Source organism: Erpetoichthys calabaricus, chromosome 14, assembly GCF_900747795.2.
Source record: "Erpetoichthys calabaricus chromosome 14, fErpCal1.3, whole genome shotgun sequence".
NCBI classification, from domain to species: Eukaryota; Metazoa; Chordata; class Cladistia; order Polypteriformes; family Polypteridae; genus Erpetoichthys; species Erpetoichthys calabaricus.
In genome coordinates this window covers 11,710,526-11,729,850 of record NC_041407.2, presented here as the reverse complement: position 1 = coordinate 11,729,850, position 19,325 = coordinate 11,710,526, and the positions used below count along the sequence as shown (strand labels likewise).

Sequence of the window (19,325 nt, the reverse complement as noted above, 5' to 3'; positions counted from 1 at the left end):
CCCATCCGAGAAATTGCTCCAATATTACGAGTGGCAAAATCGACAGTTTGGTACATCCTGAGATTTTAAAAAATTAATTTCTGGAAAGTGACTAAGGTGTCTATTTTAGATACATTGTTTGTTAAATGTCTTTTTAAGTTTGCAATGCATGAGCTTAGCTATAAAGGGCAGGTGATTTTTAGCTCGTCGGACAAAAGTTAGATGAAGTGCCCAAGTATTTAGAGAAGCAGGTGGGATGAGCCCAATAACTGACTCTCATTTCACATTCATTTTCACAATGGCAAAACTGAAGAAAAATATTTAATTTGGTGGTGAAGAATGTATACATTTTTTATTGATCTCAATGCCCATTTTGTGTGTTGTATTGGATTTATTTCAATCAATCAATCAATCAAAATTTTATTAAAATGCACAACAAATGATGGCCAAGTTGCTGTACATAAATTTGGAACTAAAACTGCAGAATAAAATGTATAAATATATTAAACATATATAAAACTAGGGGGCTCTGCCCCCTGCTCGCCTTGCTTGCCAACCTCTGGGTTTGGTTATCCGGATATACAATTTAAAGAGATTGTTATTTTCATTTCATTCATTTTTTATTTCTTGATATTTTCCAGTAATAAAGCTGTAGTGAATGAGTTATCCCCCCCTCCCCCGGGGCTGCTAGTGCCGTGCTGCGTGATCTGCATGTCACGATATGCGTCGATCATTTAAAAGCCTGTACAGCAGCTACTGCTGCTTGTGACGTGCTGCGTGATCTGCATGTCGCGCTGCGCATTGTTCATGTAAAACTCTGTACAGCTGCTGCTGCTTGTTCTGTGCTGCGTGATCTGCATGTCGTGCTGCGCGACGATCATTTAAAAGCCTGTACAGCAGCTGCTGCTGCTTGTTTTTTGCTGCATGATCTGCATGTCACGCTGCGCATCGATCATTTAAAAGCCTGTACAGCTGCTACTGCTGCTTGTGACGTGCTGCGTGATCTGCATGTCGCTCTGCAGTCCTGAGAGGAGTGCGTTACAGTAATCTAGCCGACTGAAAACAAATGCATGAACTAATTTCTCTGCATCTTTCGATGATATAAGAGGTCTAACTTTTGCTATGTTTCTTAGGTGAAAAAATGCTGTCCTAGTGATCTGATTAATATGCGATTTAAAATTCAGATTACAATCAACGGTTACCCCTAAGCTTTTTACCTCTGTTTTGACTTTTAATCCTAATGCATCCAGTTTATTTCTAATAGCCTCATTGAATCCATTATTGCCAATCATTAAGATTTCGGTTTTCTCTTTATTTAATTTGAGAAAATTACTATTCATCCATTCTGAGATACAGGTTAGACATTGTGTTAGCGAATCAAGAGATTCGGGGTCATCAGGTGCTATTGATAAATACAGCTGTGTGTCATCAGCATAGCTGTGGTAGCTCACGTTATGTCCCGAGATAATCTGACCTAATGGAAGCATGTAGATTGAGAAGAGCAGCGGACCCAGGATAGAGCCTTGTGGAACACCATATAGAATATCATGTGACTTTGAATTATAATTACCACAACTAACAAAGAATTTTCTCCCTGCCAGGCAGGATTCAAACCAATTTAAGACACTGCCAGAGAGGCCCACCCATTGACTAAGGCGATACTTAAGAATATTATGATCAATGGTGTCAAATGCGGCACTCAGATCTAAGAGGATGAGAACAGATAAATGGCCTCTGTCTGCATTTACCTGCAAGTCATTTACTACTTTAACGAGTGCAGTTTCTGTGCTGTGATTTGTTCTAAAACCTGACTGAAATTTATCAAGAATAGCATGTTTATTGAGGTGCTCATTTAACTGTATAATGACTGCCTTCTCTAGAATTTTACTTAAGAAAGGCAGGTTAGAGATGGGTCTATAATTTTCAAGAGCAGAGGGGTCGAGATTATTTTTCTTAAGTAGAGGTTTAACTACCGCAGTCTTAAGACAGTCTGGGAAGACCCCCGTATCTAATGACGTTTCTAACATGTTTCAAATGAATTGTGTAATTTACAGAAATTGCATGTTCTCACCATTGCATGTCTTGTCAGGTGTACTGGCCCGGCAGATCCAAATTTGCATGCCTTGAGCCATTATATGAGCCATTATACCTGCAATGTGCAGACATTCTGTTTACGGTTGGTTCTGGCCTTGCCCTTTTAGTTGCCCGGATCGGCTTCGTTTAGAAAGTGGATGGAAGTTTTTTATGTAAACTGTTTCCAGTATGAATTACGGAATTGGTACACAGTAATTTTAAACACAGACTAAAACAACCTACTTTGCTAATAATGCACACCCAACTGTCACTCATCTTGTAACCAACAAAAAATTACATTGTTGGATTTGGAAACTTATCCATTCACATCCAGTAAAAGCCAATGTTAGAAAACACACTGAAAATCTGTGGCAAATTTAATGGGCTGCAAATCCTAACATTTATCAATGTACTGTCCAACAATGGGAAATTCTGTTTACTTTCAGTATGACAGGAGAACAAGTCCTGCTATAATGGCATTAATTAAGATCAATGTTATGGCTGAGTAAATAGTCACATTGTTTGAGGATTGGGCATGACAAGTGGCTGTGGTGAACCTGGGTGTAATCTGGGTTATAGTTTAACATTCTTCTTGCAAAGAGAAATTTTTAACAAGCATCTGATCCTCTGCCAATTCAACCTAAACTGCTTAAAAAATCAGTAACTTAAAAACCCCAACTCACTTAATCCAAGTAATGTCTGTGAAATTCTTTTGACATGACACTATGCAAATGATGAAGGATCTCCTGGTTTAGGATACACATGACAACATGCTAATGGAACTAAGGAATGACAATGTAGGGAAGAGGCAGATCCATTCAGGGGAGATTATCGGTTTTTATTGTATATCCTCTATATTTTCCCCAGAAGTAATCTTTTATTTTTTTGTATATACTGCAAGGTCTGGTGAGCACTTTTCCAAAGATCTCAGTTCAGCATATTGTACCTTTTATGAAAATACTGTTCACAAAATAAATTTCCTGTGCAACTCTTTAAACAGTAGACTACCCTGGTTCCCAGTATTTAAAGAAAAATGGAAGTTTTTTACATTTGCTAATTTTACTCCTACAATAAATGTTGAGTAAATTTAGTATTGGTGTTCGACTTGACCTGTGTATATTGGTTGATTTTATTTATATATTTTTATATATTGTGGCACGCGGCTGGGTGTGGCACAGGAAGACAGGAGGAGGGTGCATGCCTCCTCCAGACCACGAGGGAGCGACCGCCCTGGTTCCTTTGGGGGCCACGGGTGCAGGGCTTGGAAGCCCAACCCTGTAGGGGCCCGTGGTCTCTGCCAGGGGGTGCCCCCATGCCTATAGGACCCGGAACCCCAACACTTCTGCCACACCAGGAAGTGCTAGGGGGAAGAAGACTGGGAACACCCTGAGGGCTTCCGGGAACACAGCCGGCACTTCCGACCACACAGGGGAGTGTCTAGGGAGTGTCGGGGATCACCTGGAGCACATCTGGGTACTGATAAAAGGGGCCGCCTCCCTGCAAAGGAGGACTGGAGTCGGGTGAGGAGTTGACAAGGTTTGTGTGCAGGAGAGTGGAGGCGGCCTGAAGAACAGGCAGAGAGTGAGAGAGGCCTGGACTTTGGGGGAGTTTGGTGCTTGAGACACTGGGTTGTGCACTTTATTGGACTGTGATTATGTATAATAAACGTGTGGTGGACTTTAACATGGTGTCCGTCTGTCTGTGTCCGGGCTGCTTCTCACAATATATATATATATATGTATATATATTGCATTATTTGACAGTAAACTATGTAACATTCAGTGATCTGCTTCTCGCAACCGAGAGGGCATGGCAGATGTTTGCCGACTTGCAAACCAACCACATGCGTTACCTGCTAGGTAACCACCCATACAATCAGATCATGATTCAGACTGCGAATGCTATGAATATATATATATATACATATCTTTATATATAATCTTCATTTGGATCTTGATCTTTGTTTGTCCGCGAATTCACTGCCTTGTGTGGTGTTCCTGCTGTGTTCAGTAGAGGGCAGTAGTGATGGAGAAGAAGAGAAAGTGAGGGGGAGGATCGTTGAATGAGGTTGGAGTGTGGTGAATAAAGAGGATTGAACTAAAGGATACTACGTGCTGTTTGTACTGGCTGAATACACAACACCTTGGTTGTTACTTTTGTTTACAGACACTGTCGATACCACTCTTTGTGTTTAGATCTGGCGTCGACACCGTGCTTTGTGTTTAGATCTGGCGTCAGCACCTGCTTCGTTGTCGAGACTGTGGTTTTTTGTGTTTCTATCGACCGTCGTTGGCAGCACTTCTTGGAGTTGGCAGTCAGAGTATATAAGTCGGACATACTTCTGTGATTTTCCATCAGTCGGCGTTTCGAGTTCAAGAAAGAAGCATTGGTTCTTCCTTACTCTTTGAATTGCCACAAAGCAACCTGCGAGATGGGAGAAAGGTTGAGAAGAGATCGTGAGAGGAAACGACAGCGTCATGAAAACGAGACAGACTGTGAACGGAGAGAAGCAGAAATGCTCCTCCACCACCACATAATTACTATTCGGACAGTGATTCCGAGTAGGCCGTTCCTATCGAACCAATGTCCAAGGGTTTTGTTTTGTAATTTTGTTTCCCTTATAAAAAATCATAATGCTGTGGAGACGAAGGGCCCAGTTCACGACTGGCAGCCCCGTTTAAACAGGGAGCCCTTCACAGACAACTTTAACACGCGCAACGTAGTTGGGCACACATGGCTAGTATATATATACAGGGCTATTCAAAATGAGAGAGCAGATTTCAACAATTTATTTCAAACAAGCTGTATAAGACAGAGACACATTCCGCACATATAATAACTACAAATATAAAACACAAAATAACTGATTGCATAAATATTCACGTCAGCATTTAGTTGACACATATTTGGCAGCCATGACAGCCTTCAGCCTGTGTGTACAGGTCTCTCTTTGTCAGCTTGGCACATGTGAACTCTGTCATTATTGCCCATTCTTCTTTATAAAACTTCTCAAGCTCTGTGACGTATCATGGAGATCAGGAGTGAACAGCCTCTGTCAAGTCCAGTCACAAATTCTCAGTTGGATTTAGATCTGAACTCTGACTTGGTCACTCTATCCAATTATTTTTCTTTTAAGCTATTCCTGTGTTTCTTCATTGTGTTGATGTTGTTGTTGTCTCGCTGGAAAACCAATTTTCTTCCAAGGCACAGGTCTCTTGCAGACTGCAATCAGGTTTTCCTCCTGGCTTTCTCCAAATTTTTCTGCATTTATCTTCCACCCTCATAAGCCTTCCAGGGCCTGCTGCAGAGAAGCCTCCCTACAGCATGATGCTGCCACCACCATGCTTCACGTTGGGGATGGTATGTTAATGTGTAGTGTTCAAACAGAGTGTTTAGTCTTATGGCCAAAAAAAGATCCATTTTGGTCTCATCAGACCGTTGAACTTTCTTCCAGGTGACATCAAAGTCTCTCACATGCCTTCTGCCAAGATGTCCTGTGTGTCTGTTTTTCTTTTTCGCTTTCTGTCCCATGAATCTGCAACAGTTGTTGATAGTTCTTAATTCTGTTGAGGTCTTTCCTCACTAGTCATCTTTATACATGATCACTCTATTTTTGTTGATGGCCTGCTATAGTCAGACTTACTGCTGTGCCATTCTCTTTCCATTTTTTTTAGTGATTGACTTAACTGTACTCTAATGGGTAGTCAGTGAATTGGGCATTTTTCTGTATCAATTTCCTGACTTGTACTTTTCAATCACAGTTCAGTTTGTACATGGCTGATGGCTGTCATGGATTAGTACATTTTGATTTCCTCACACACAGTCTTGATAAGTGGTGGAATTTTACTGTGAAACATTCAAGGTAAAAGCTATTTTGTTGCCAGTGTGTGCTTATGCTAATCACATTTTTGCAGGCAGTGTTCCTTCTTTCTTTCTAAGAAATCTTTTGATTAGTTCTTTGAAAGCTTGGCTGTAATCTGACTGAGTGATGTAGTGAACCAAGGCAGCAATTAAAAGAGCTTTAAGTAGAACAATGCCTAATTTTTTAAATATGGTAAAGAACTGTTTGTATTTCACAGTTGGTGGTAAATGGAAAAACATTTAGCCAACTAATAGTTGGTATTAACGAACCACTTTCAGTCTAACATGCTATAAGTAGAGAATACAGTTGAAAATAAAAAGAGTGCAGGTACTAGTGGTGCCCTCGTTTTATTTGCCTTAGGCAGGTGGGAAGACAAAAAAGATTTAAATGTAGATGTTTGGGTTGAGAAACACCAGGACATTTTCCTTTTTGGTCATCAAATGAATGATGCCATGTTGAGCAGGGGATTACTCCTATTGGAAGTGGAGGAGTCTGAGGCGATGTCTTTGCTCATCTTCCAGGTTCTGGTCCTCAAACAAGATCATAAAAGCACCAGCAGGTGATCCACATATAATTGTTGACAAAGTAACAAAATCAGTTTGACAATACAAATGTGAGGACGTCTTTGCCGACGAGATTCCAACACCAGGCTTCTACAAGATGGTGGTTGAGCTGGTTAGGAGGTGGCAGAGGCAGAAGGGGCAGGCTCGGGTGACCAGAACCCGTAAGTGATGTTAGATGTCGTTGTTTCATTACGTGTCAGATATGCAGACATAGGAAGAAGAGGAGCTTTAGGTGACAGTGCCCACCTTTGACTCGGGGTGGAATTACCATTTGACAAGCCCTGAAGTTGTCTCCCAAGTGCACATGTGTGAAGCCGGCTGTGGATGGAAGAGGAAGATGGGTAAGCTGTGGTGTCGCATTCAAATCACTTCACAGTGCACCCAATCAATTGACCCCCTAAGAGGCACATCAAGCCCCCATGTTTGAAATTTGTCAAACCAAATCGAGGGATGCACATCTGACAAGAAGATACAGTGGAACCTCGGTTCACGAACATGTCATGAACACGTACAAATCGGTTTACAACCAAAAAGTTCGCCAAACTTTTGCATCTGTTCACGACCACACAGTCGGTATACGAACAAGCCAGTTTCCCTTTCGGTTTGTACGTGTTCAGTCTCTCCCTGTGCATTTGCTGTGCAGCGAGCAAGAGAGAGAGCGAGAGAGCGCGCGACACACACACACACACACACACACACACACACACACAGGCGCGACAGAGAGAGACACACACACATGCGCACGTGAGAGAGAGACAGACACACACACACACACACACTCACAGGCGTGCGAGAGAGAGAGAGACAGAGACAGACACACACACAGGCGCGTGCGTGAGAGAGACAGACACACAGGCGCGTGTGAGAGAGAGAGAGAGACAGACACACACACACACACACACAGAGAGAGAGAGAGAGACACACACACACACACACACACACAGAGGCGTGCGAGAGAGAGAGAGAGAGAGAGACACAGACAGACAGAGAGAGACAGACACACACACAGGCGTGCGAGAGAGAGACACACACACACACACACACGAGAGAGAGAGAGAAACACAGACAGACAAAGAGAGACAGACACACACACAGGCGCGAGAGAGAGAGAGACAGACACACACACACACACACACACACAGGCATGCGTGAGAGAGAGACAGACACACACACACACACAGGTGGGCGGGCGAGTGAGCGAGAGAGAGGGCTGGACACATAAGGTAGAGAAGGCAGTTAAAGAATGCACTGGGCTTGATTTTGTTTTCACTTCTGTTTACAGCGATCGATTCGTAGCGTGCATTGTTGCAATGTTACTTTTATTGGTGGTTTATTAAATTACGGATTTTTTCAAATGTTCATTTTTTTCCCTGTGCATAAAACTCATTAAAAAAAAAAGAGTGTTTTTAGCCAGCTGTTGGTAGCGCTATAGCACAAACTCTTGCAGTGTTAGTTTTCTCTGTTGTTCAAGGTTTTCTCAGTGTTATTCAATGTGTTTACATTTAGTTTACTATTACGCTGTGCATTCTATGGTATAATTAACTATATTTGTGCTTAGAAACTTAAAAAAATATATATATTTACATACAGTTTGTATGGTCTGGAACGGATTAATTGTATTTACATACAATCCTATGGGGGAAATTACTTCGGTTCACGACCAAATCGGGTTACGACCAGACTTTTGGAATGAATTATGGTCGTGAACCGATGTTCCACTGTATGTTTCCCAATACTCCAGTTGGATTGTAGCAGACTGGATGCCCTTCCTAACGTCAAACCTCATCGATTTATCCAGGCTTAGGATTTGCACTGAAACACTCTGAATTAATTCAGAATTATTTTATGTGGTAGTAATTTAATCACAGTAACGTGTGTCATGTTCTTGACTGTTTAATTGAAAGTAAAAGCTACCGTATTAATGATCTGATTTAATGATTAAATTTACTGTCACTGGAACCTAACTCAAGATTACTTGTTAGTTTTGTCAAGCTTTGTTGTAATTCTAACTTTATTATTTCTTTATCACCTTTGGAGTTTTGTATGTATGATATCATGCCTTTGGTTTGGAAGTGTATCCTCTGCCCTTTTTTAGTAGTCATTTTAGCAGCTGCTTTTTTTATTAATATAGAGCATTTTGTTCAGCTGGAGAGCAGATGAAAGCAACATGCTAGAGGCAATAAATACAGCAGTCTGCATGAAAGGGATATATCAAAGTTTAATTTCTATGTAGAACTTTTTTTTTATGAAAATGGTCATATGAATCAGTCAGTCAGTCATTTTCCAACCCGCTATATCCTAACACAGGGTCATGGGGGTCTGCTGGAGCCAATCACAACCAACACAGGGCTCAAGGCAGGAACAAACCCAGGCAGGGTGCCAGCCCACTGCATCAATAAAGGAAAAAAATAGGGCAAGTTAACATTGTGCCTAAAAATGAAAAAAGAATTACAAATTGTTTCTTTGGCTGAGGAGTCCCTTCATACCTTGTTACAAGAACCCTGACAAATGTCTTCTGTAATTGTCTGTAAGATTCTTGTGTAGAAGATTGACTTGTGGATTGTATTTCTTTCTCAGGTCCTCTGTGCAGTATCTTAGTGGAACACTATGGCTGTCGTTTCACTGTAATGCTTGGTGGGATTTTGAGTGGCATTGGCATGGCTGCTAGCTCCTTCTCCCAGACGATTGGTCAGCTTTATCTCACTGCTGGGTTCATCACAGGTTAGTATGAAAGTATAAAACCTTTGATATTGTTTAATGTTAACATAAGTATGTTTAAAAAAACACAGCTGGAAAATTAAATTGAAAGTTGTCTGAAATGTGAAAAGTGAGAGAGTGCCTGTTCATAGCCATTTATGGCTGTTTTGACATTTGCGAATTAATGAATTTCCCCTTGGGGATTAATTATCTATCTATCTATCTATCTATCTATCTATCTATCTATCTATCTATCTATCTATCTATCTATCTATCTATCTATCTATCCATCCATCCATCCATCCATCCATCCATCCATCCATCCATCCATCCATCCATCCATCCATCCATCCATCCATCCATCCATCCATCCATCCATCTATCTATCTATCGCGCTCAGTCAGGTTTAAGATCTACAAAGTGTTAGTTGAGAAAACTACTTTCTGCAGTTAGATGTGTTTCTTTTGTTCTCCGAAACAAGTTGTTTTCGGCAAGATTAAAATTATAAACTGTCTCATCTGGGACTGTTTCAACTTAAAGCAACTTCTTGTAGACTGTAGCGGCATAAATGCAGTAGCAGTTTAACTACATTAATTTACTGTATATAGGGCCTTCCAGTACAAAGTATAATTCAAGGCTCTTTACAAATGGTAGTAGGTGAAAACAAAGAAAAGCAGTCATAAAAGAAGCTTAATTATGCTAAGGATCAGATGGTCAGTGGAGAAAAACTTCTGGGGTTCTGTGACCAAAAGCCCAACTGGGCATTCTATCGTATATCTAAGATACAGAAAAAGAACCTTGTTTCGAACCTAGTTCTGTTAAACTTGACTTGCTTGTATGGAATGTTATTTGATTTTAATAAAATCAATAAAATGCTTAAAAAAAAAAAAGAAAAAGAATAGAAAAGAGTCATTAGGGACAAGACCTTAAAGTTGCTCTACTTTCCATCAGCCTCAGAGAATTTAGTCCAGGAAGGTGGTGACGCAGGCCACAGTTACTGTATCAGGCGTATATCTTTAATACTGTAAACATATACCATTCTTATGCTTGAAATGCAAAGGTATCTTTTATTAAAAATAATATCTCTCTATTACAAATAAAAAAATCTTGGGAAGAGAGACGAGACGTGACTTTCTCAGAGAAACACTTTCATATCCCGCGAGACGAGACTTTGTGCTAAGAGATTTAATCAGGCCCGGGGCAGGAAATAAATGACAAAGAGTAGAAGACAAAGTAGAACGTTGTAAAGAATTCAGAAACGTTGGCATGATACACATGCAGAGCAGGTTAGAGATAATGGAAGTATGAAAATTTGAAATTCTCAAAAAAATTATAGTAAAGATCGCATTAGCGCAAACAAACTGAAATTATTATGTTGTGAAATAACGGAATAGCGAAAAGAGATCGAATATATTGTTCGGATTTAAAGTTTAAGTCAGAGACTTGTAGATTGTCTAATTCATGTTGCCATCAGGGAAAAGTAGTGTTTCTTCTCAATGAAGAGGCATATCTGCAAGAATTAAAAGTTTTGTTGTTTGGTGAAAGTGAAATCCACATACACGAGCGGTAGAGACGTGAAGTTGCTGGTGTGTAGCACAGGCGGGGGGGTTGGCGAGCGAAGCGAGCAGGGGCCAAGGACCCCTAGTATTTTTAAGTAAAATCATTAGCACAAAATGTATGTTTTATTGTAAATATTTCTTGTTTTGTACAATAATATGTCTTGGGTTGTGTAGAGTTTTCAACGAAGTTAAGAAGCACATGATCTACTTAGAAAAGAAATATATACTGTACTTTACAGTGTTTCTTTTCCTTACAAACACACAGGGTGCATCATTGCTAAATTTATAAGCATGAAACAAAATCATAGCTCATTATCGCAAATGCATGTCCACAGTTAACACAAATATGCCACTGCCTTTGTGTACAGGTTTGCCACATTGCATAACACACACCTATGACCAACATTTTTATCATCAAATGTGCTTGTTACAACATCATGTTGCTTTTCTCCAACAAGGTGCGAAAGACATTTGAAGAGGGAAGACAAAATTTAGGCAAGAAAATACAGAAAACCCCTAAGGATAAACCTCCTGCATCCTGTGAAAGATAAGGGATTTTAGATAAATGTAATTTTCAAGCAAGAAATTGACTCACAACATATATTCGAACCATGCTTTAACCTTTTATGAACAAGTCAGTATTACCGAATTTCTATGTTAAACAGTGAAACTTTATTAAATAAACGATGTACTGTACATTATCAGTTGAAAACTGCTGTTGACTAAGTCCTTATTCAACCCCAGGCTTGCCTTTTTGCTGTCATTTGTGGGTGCTGTCAAGGGGTGCAGAAGGGACAAGCGAACTGTACTTTGTCAGGCCGCAGCCTTACCCGGATGTACTTCCGGACCATAGTTTTAGGACGACGGAGGTGTTACATAAAAGGAGCAGCCTACTGCAGTTCAGGGAGCCAGAATTTTGAGGAGGAAGACAAAGCTTGACTGGAAGAGTGTAGGAGAGAGGACAATCTTACTGAATGCAACAGAGTTATGGAGAGTGGAAGAATTAGAGTGGTAGTTGTGGTGTGCAAAACGCTTCCTTGTAATGAAACATTTTATTCTTAGCGAACTTGTGTCATGAGTTTGGAGAGCTGCAGTGGCCCCTGGGGACCACAATGTTTAAAATAAAATCAAATTGGGTAAAACTGAATGCTTTGCACCCCTCCCTGCCCAATTCAGAGAGCTGTGTGGACATAAAGTCCAATGTTAAGTAGATGTTTAAGGACATTAGTGAATTTTTTCCAAATTCTGAATAAGTTTTTGACTGCTTCCTCTTGTAGATTTTTTTCTTATTAAGTTTTAGACAGTGTAAGGCATCATTTTCCCATTGAGTTGTGAATGGTAAGTTAAAATACTTCTGAATATCACCATCATTTTTTGTTTCCACATTCATGTTTTTGCTAAAGGGAAATGGAAAAAAATAAGCATATAGTTCAAAAAGAAATCAGCTGATATTTTTAAAGAAAAATGTCATTTAGGCTTTTGGGGTTTTGACTTTGTGAGGATATTTTATCTCAACTTTCTCCCATGTTCTTTTGTGTTACAGCCTTTAAAAGACAGTGGTAGAATAAAATGAATGGCAGATTGAAAAGGGAGTGTTTTCTTTTTCTTGGCAGATTGCATCATTATTCCGTAAAAACAGTACTAAATGGTGTAGTTTGATATCACGCATTTTACGTGCCTTACAAGTTTATTAGTTGCAGTTCAGTGACTTTGTTTGGCTTCAGGCACATAACAAAAAAAAAAAAAAATAATGCCATGACTTGAAGTCTGGACTTCATATTCCATGAGCTAAAATCTTTTATTTTTCAAAGAGTGAATTTTGACGATAAGAGAAATGTTAGTAATACTAAAATATTGTAAGGAGATTAGGAATGTCACAGACTTCAGACTTCTCAGAATACTTGGATGAGTACAAATTAAACCACTTAGACATGTACTGTACAAGGAAAAACTTAACCGCAGCAAAAGTGCCCCTAAAAAGGCTGGAATGTGTGCTAACAAGAACAACAACAAAAACAACATTTATTTCTATAGCACATTTTCATACAAATAATGTAGCTCAAAGTGCTGTACATGATGAAGAAAGAGAAAAAAGACAAAATAAGGGAACACTAATTAACATAGAATAAAAGTAAGGTCCGATGGCCAGGGAGGACAGAAAAAACAAAATAAAACTCCAGACGGCTGGATAAAAAAATAAAATCTGCAGGGGTTCCGGGCCACGAGACCACCCAGCCCCCTTATGTGAATAAAAAAAAAAATCAGTACTTCAAATTTCACTTTTATAATATCACAGGAAATCACACAGTGGACGATTTTTACAATGCAATACAAACGATGGTACTGTACAATAATATCCATATTACTAACCGAGAATGGTAAACCGGATATGGACGCAGGTACATGCCCATGGACGCAGGAGACATAGTGCGCAGGTGCCACACAAAAACGAGGAATCAGCTCCCCGCCCCAGAGTGAAACAGGAGAGACTACGAACGACACAACCACACAAACAAGAGGAGTCAGCGCCCCGCCCCAGAGTGAAACGGGACAGACTACGGAGTTCACAAAAGTTCACAAATCAAACCCGAGATAGTACAGAAAGCGGTAACGACACAGCCACACAAAAAAGAGGATACAGCCCCCCGCCCCAGAGTAAAATGGGACAGACTACAGAGTCCACAAAAGTCCACAACACACAGCATAATCAAACCCGAGATGGTACGGAAAGCACAGGCGCCTACAACGCGCTATACACCGCCAACAACGAAAGAGCTCAACTAACAGAAATAAGAAATAAAGCAACAAGCCCAGAGAATACGGAACCCTACACGTCCACACCACACAGCAGAGGCAAACCCGACATAGTACGGAAGGTGCAGGCGCCTACATCGCACGTCGGAAGGCGCGGGAAAGTACGAAAGGCAAAGGCGCCTACACAGCATAGTGAAACCCGACATAGTACGGAATGTGCAGGCGTCACCGCCATATTGTGAGTGGCACTACTGCGGAGTGAAGGCGCAGGCGTCACCGCCATATTGTGAGTGGCACTACTGCATAGTGAAGTTAGGAATAATGTGCTGCTTGGGATTGTACAAACCGCTGAACGCTTTACACCAAATTCAAACACAATACAGCTCAACGATACAAACACGAGCCCACCTGGATATTATCAATGAATGCAGGCGCCTAAAACGCGCGTCTGAAACTGCGGAAGCAAAGCAGGCACGGGTTCAAAACGAACGAGCTCGACTGACGGATATACAAACACGAGCCCGCCTGGATAAACTCAATGAACGCAGGCGCCTACAACGCGCGTCTGAAATGCCGCGGGGAAAGCGGGCTCGGCTCTAAAACGAACGAGCTCGACTAATGTATTTCAGGATACCCAACGCCGGGGGTAGGCGAGCGAAGCGAGCAGGGGGTGGAGCCCCCTTGTACAATCTGATACATTAACATAGTTCTTATGTACACAAATAATTGTAGAGTAAAATAAACAGGAAATTGAATCAAGTCACAAACGTAAATAATACTTCATTTGAAAATGAACACATTGGGAGAAAGGAAGTAAACAAGCAGCATAGATAGATAGACTGGCACTGGGAGGCTTAGTGCCCCTGTACATGTCGACCTTTACAGAGGGGTCTGTGTTGTTGATTTCTTTTTTCCTTACCCAGCATGTGCTCTGGTAGGACACACTTATACAGGGAGATTTACTTGAAAGAGGCCTTGAATATTCTGTAATAACCCTCGCTAGGATGAAGCAATCTGAACGAAACATGGAGCCTCGAAGAAGCCGAGATGCCCCTGCGTTGGAGCGATAAGGTAGGTGCTGGACAGCCGTCGTGACGTTTAACCTCCGTTTGCAACTTCTGGGTGCATACTGCCCGTACCCCTTCACTCAGTCATTTGACTTCTAATCAGGATGGTGGTGTACAGTATTGAGCAGCGTGTCTTCATGATGCAAACCTATTGGCTCACCAATTCATTTAAGTGATGTCAGAATCAACTGGATGATTGTGAGCTAACGGAAGAATACTTCCAGCAAGATGGAGCAACTAGTCACACATCGGCCAGGAGCATGGCAGAAATTGAGTCCTTCTTTGGCAACAGGGTAATTTCAAAGAGGCTTTGGCCACCATGGTCGCCGGATCTGGCACCAAAAGACTTTTTCCTTTGGGTATGCTGAAAGGAAAAGTCTATCGGAACAAGCCTTGCACTGTGGAAGATTTGAAGGAAAAAATGCAATGTGAAATTGCTGATACTCCCCCAAGGTGCTTGCCGATACGTTCGGGAACATGGAGCACCACGTCGAAATGTGTCAGGCAGAAAACGGAAGCCACTTCTAGCATTGCATGTAATGCAATTGATTTCACATACATCAAGGTATAGAGCGTATATTTTTGGTTCAGATTGCTTCATCCTAATGGGAGTTACAACAAAATATTTGGGGCCTCTTTCGAGTGAATCTCCCTGTACATTTCTGTTAGTGTGATTATTATGTGCTTGCTGTTATGTATGCCTATATTACTACTTGTGCAAAACTGCAGCAAATCAGTGGGCCTGGTCCCATGACTAAACAGAGCAGTCTGCAAAAATCCCAGTTAAATTAAATGGTCTCTACAGCAGTTACTGTTGGACATACAGTAGGTCAAACCATTTTTGAAGGATAAGGGAAATGAGTACTGTACCAAACTGGACCCAGAAACAATAGGCCCGGAGCCGGCAACAAGAAAATCCTGATGCTACTGGTTTGATGAAGATGTGTCAATTTTTGTGTCAAGTTATCTTTGTACATCGGTCTCGGCCTCAAAGTCGATGTCAAAAACTGCTTCTTCTAAATGTTTGTATTTGGCTAGGTTGTAGGATGTGCTCTACACAACGCAAAAAAAAAATTGCATAGTTTTCTGAGCAAAATTGTAATATTTTGATGAAAATTGTACTTTTACGACATGAAAATCAATTTTCAGTTTCCATAGACGCACATATGAGGTGTGATCAAAAAGTATGGTGAATGTTGATGCAGAGCACCATCCAAGAGCAACGCAAAACAATTCAATGCCGGTTCTGACATGTCCATCCTAGAGCCGAGTTTGTGACAAGTTTCAACTTGTGTGATACTGTCAGTCGTTTGTGAGCCATTGTTGAGTTCAAGTGTGTTTTTCAAGTTTGTCATTAATAATGGATATCGAGCAACGCATTAACATATTTTTTTTCAAATTGGGAAAAAAGCTCAGGATACCCATCAGATGTTAAAATCGGTTTAGGGTGACACTGCACCGACCATTAAGACTGTTTACAAGCGGTTTGATCGATTTTGTAATGGATCTGACTCGGCTGAAGACGAGAAAAGATCAGGACGTCCTTCAACATCAGTAACCGAGGAAAATGTTGAAACGGTTTCATTCTTCATCATGACAACGCTCCTTGTCACACATCCCTTCTAGTACGACAATTTCTGTCGAATAAAAACATTACGCTGTGTCCCTTTCCATCTCATTCGCTGGATCTGGCACCATGCTACTTCTGGCTGTTCCCTAAATTGAAAATGACCATGAAAGGCAAACGATTTCAATCCATTGAGGACATCCAGGCAACCACGACAGCCCAACTAAAGACACTCTCGAAAGAAAACTTCCAGAACTGCTTCGCAAAGTGGCAGGAGCGTTGGGATAAGTGCATTCGAAGTGGAGGAGAGTATTTTGAGGGTGACTAGCAGTTGTAAATCTTTTACTGCAAGAAACGTTTCTTTTTTAAAACATTCACCATAGTTTTTGATCACACCTAATACGCTCAGAGACACAATGCTAAAATCCGCTTTTCTTGACATTTTAAATATTGTAGATTTAGAATCAAATCATGAAGTTATCTCAAAGTGCCCATTTTTTGATCACATGGAAGTAAAAATGAGTAAAATGATATTAAGTCTGTGGGGTTTTTTTTCTCTTCAATACCTGGTCCTGAGCTACAACGTGTGCCAATTTTTTTATTTGTACCAGCAAATTAATCCATTAACATTACCTGCTTTCTCCCATTAAAGCCCACAACACCACCACTACTTCTGAAAGGTCACGGGCAAGGGCACAATCCACTCAATGTTCCGGTCAATTGCAGAACAAACTCACTCAAGTACAAACTCAAACGTCATTCACAGCACACCAGTTTAGCCTTAAGTGCACCTTTTTTTTTTTGAACTTGGACAGAAAACAGAGTCCTTGGTGGTAACTAGCATGAAGATTGGGAGGACACGCTCCAAAATAGGAACACAGCTGGGAATTCTAAACTCTGTATTTAGACTGTGCTGTATATCATACTGCCAGGGTAGAATTTAACAAAAACAAATAATTAGCTTACTAAAGACTTCAAATCCTGCGGTGGGCTGCCGCCCTGCCCAGGGTTTGTTTCCTGCCTTGCGCCCTGTGTTGGCTGGGATTGGCTCCAGATAGATAGATAGATAGATAGATACTTTATTAATCCCAATGGGAAATTCACATTATCCAGCAGCAGTATACTGATACAATAAATAATATTAAATTAAAGATTGATAATAATAATAATGCAGGTGAAAAACAGACAATAACTTTGTATAATGTTAAATGTTAACGTTTACCCCCCCGGATGGAATTGAAGAGTCGCATAGTTTGGGGGAGGAACGATCTCCTCAATCTGTCAGTGGAGCAGGACAGTGACAGCAGTCTGTCACTGAAGCTGCTCTTCTGTCTGGAGATGACACTGTTTAGTGGATGCAGTGGATTCTCCATAATTGATAGGAGCCTGCTGAGCGCCCTTCGCTCTGCCACAGATGTTAAACTGTCCAGCTCCATGCCACAATAGAGCCTGCCTTCCTCACCAGTTTGTCCAGGTGTGAGGCGTCTTTCTTCTTAATGCTGCCTCCCCAGCACACCACCACATAGAAGAGGGCGCTCGCCACAACTGTCTGATAGAACATCTGCAGCATCTTATTGCAGATGTTGAAGGACGCCAGCCTTCTAAGGAAGTATAACCGGCTCTGTCCTTTCTTGCACAGAACATCAGTATTGGCAGTCCAGTCTAATTTATCATCCAGCTGCACTCCCAGGTATTTATAGGTCTGACCCTCTGCACACAGTCACCTTTGATGATCACAGGGTCCATAAGGGGTCTGGGCCTCCTAAAATCCACCACCAGCTCCTTGGTTTTGCTGGTGTTCAGGTGTAGGTGGTTTGAGTCGCACCATTTAACAAAGTCCTTGATTAGGTCCCTATACTCCTCCTCCAGCCCATTCCTGATGCAGCCCACGATAGCAGTGTCATCAGCGAACTTTTGCACGTGGCAGGACTCCGAGTTGTATTGGAAGTCTGATGTATATAGGCTGAACAGGACCGGAGAAAGTACAGTCCTCTGCGGCGCTCCTGTGTTGCTGACCACAATGTCAGACGTGCAGTTCCCAAGACGCACATACTGAGGTCTGTCTTTAAGATAGTCCACGATCCATGCCACTAGGTATGAATCTACTCCCATCTCTGTCAGCTTGTCCCTAAGGAGCAAAGGTTGGATTGTGTTGAAGGTGCTAGAGAAGTCTAGAAACATAATTCTTACAGCACCACTGCCTCTGTCTAAGTGGGAGAGGGATCGGTGTAGCATATAGATGATGGCATCCTCCGCTCCCACCTTCTCCTGATATGCAAACTGCAGAGGGTCAAGGGTGTGTTGAACCTGTGGCCTAAGGTGGTGAAGCAGCAGCCTCTCCATGGTCTTCATCACATGTGATGTCAGAGCAACAGGCTGAAAGTCATTCAGCTCACTAGGACGTGATACCTTTGGGACTGGGGTGATGCAAGATGTTTTCCAAACCCTCGGGACTCTCCCCTGTTCCAGGCTCAGGTTGAAGATGCGCTGTAGAGGACCCCCCAGCTCCGATGCACAGACCTTCAGCAGTCGTGGCGATACTCCATCTGGACCCGCTGCTTTGCTGGCACGAAGTCTCCTCAGCTCTCTGCTCACCTGCGCTGTTGTAATTATGGGTGGGGGATGTCTCTCCTATGCTGGTATCAGCAGAAGGATGTGTGGAGGGTGCAGTACTCCAAGGTGAGAGTGAGAGTGGGTTAGGGTGGTCAAACCTGTTAAAGAAGATGTTCATTTGGTTTGCTCTCTTCACGTCTCTCTCGATGGTGGTACCCCGCTTCGAGCTGCAGCCAGTGATGATCTTCATCCCATCCCACACTTCCTTCATGCTGTTATTCTGCAACTTCTGCTCCAGCTTTCTCTTGTACTGCTCCTTCACAGCAGACCCCTGTGAGCCTGTAGTTAGGATATAGCGGGTTGGATAATGGATGGATGGAAAGACTTTAAATCTACTTTGAGTTATACTTCTTTATTAAGACTGAAGTCTGTAGCTGGATGGTTTTGTGCTGCAGACAGCTAACGGGCAGTTTCCTTTTGAATCCCACGATTGGATTTGTAAGCAGATAGACATGTAATTAAAAGTGTTTATGTCTGTTGTATTTTATAATACTGTGCAAAGTTTAGCATCCCTTTTTTGTTCTTCTCCATAGTTGAAATCCTGTAGTTTCACAAAGCTTAAGCAGCTTAGTCACATTGTCTATTACGTCT

The 19,325-nt window shown here is 41.6% G+C and overlaps 1 protein-coding gene across 1 annotated transcript in view; it reads left to right on the top strand.

Annotated features, from left to right (window-relative positions):
• Nucleotides 1-19,325, top strand: part of LOC114665072 (monocarboxylate transporter 6-like) — a 73,404-nt gene that overhangs the window by 13,447 nt on the left and 40,632 nt on the right. The window contains exon 3 of the mRNA XM_028819446.2: nt 9,055-9,198. Coding sequence (XP_028675279.2) covers nt 9,055-9,198 — 144 coding nt within the window. The remainder of the gene's footprint in view (nt 1-9,054; nt 9,199-19,325) is intronic.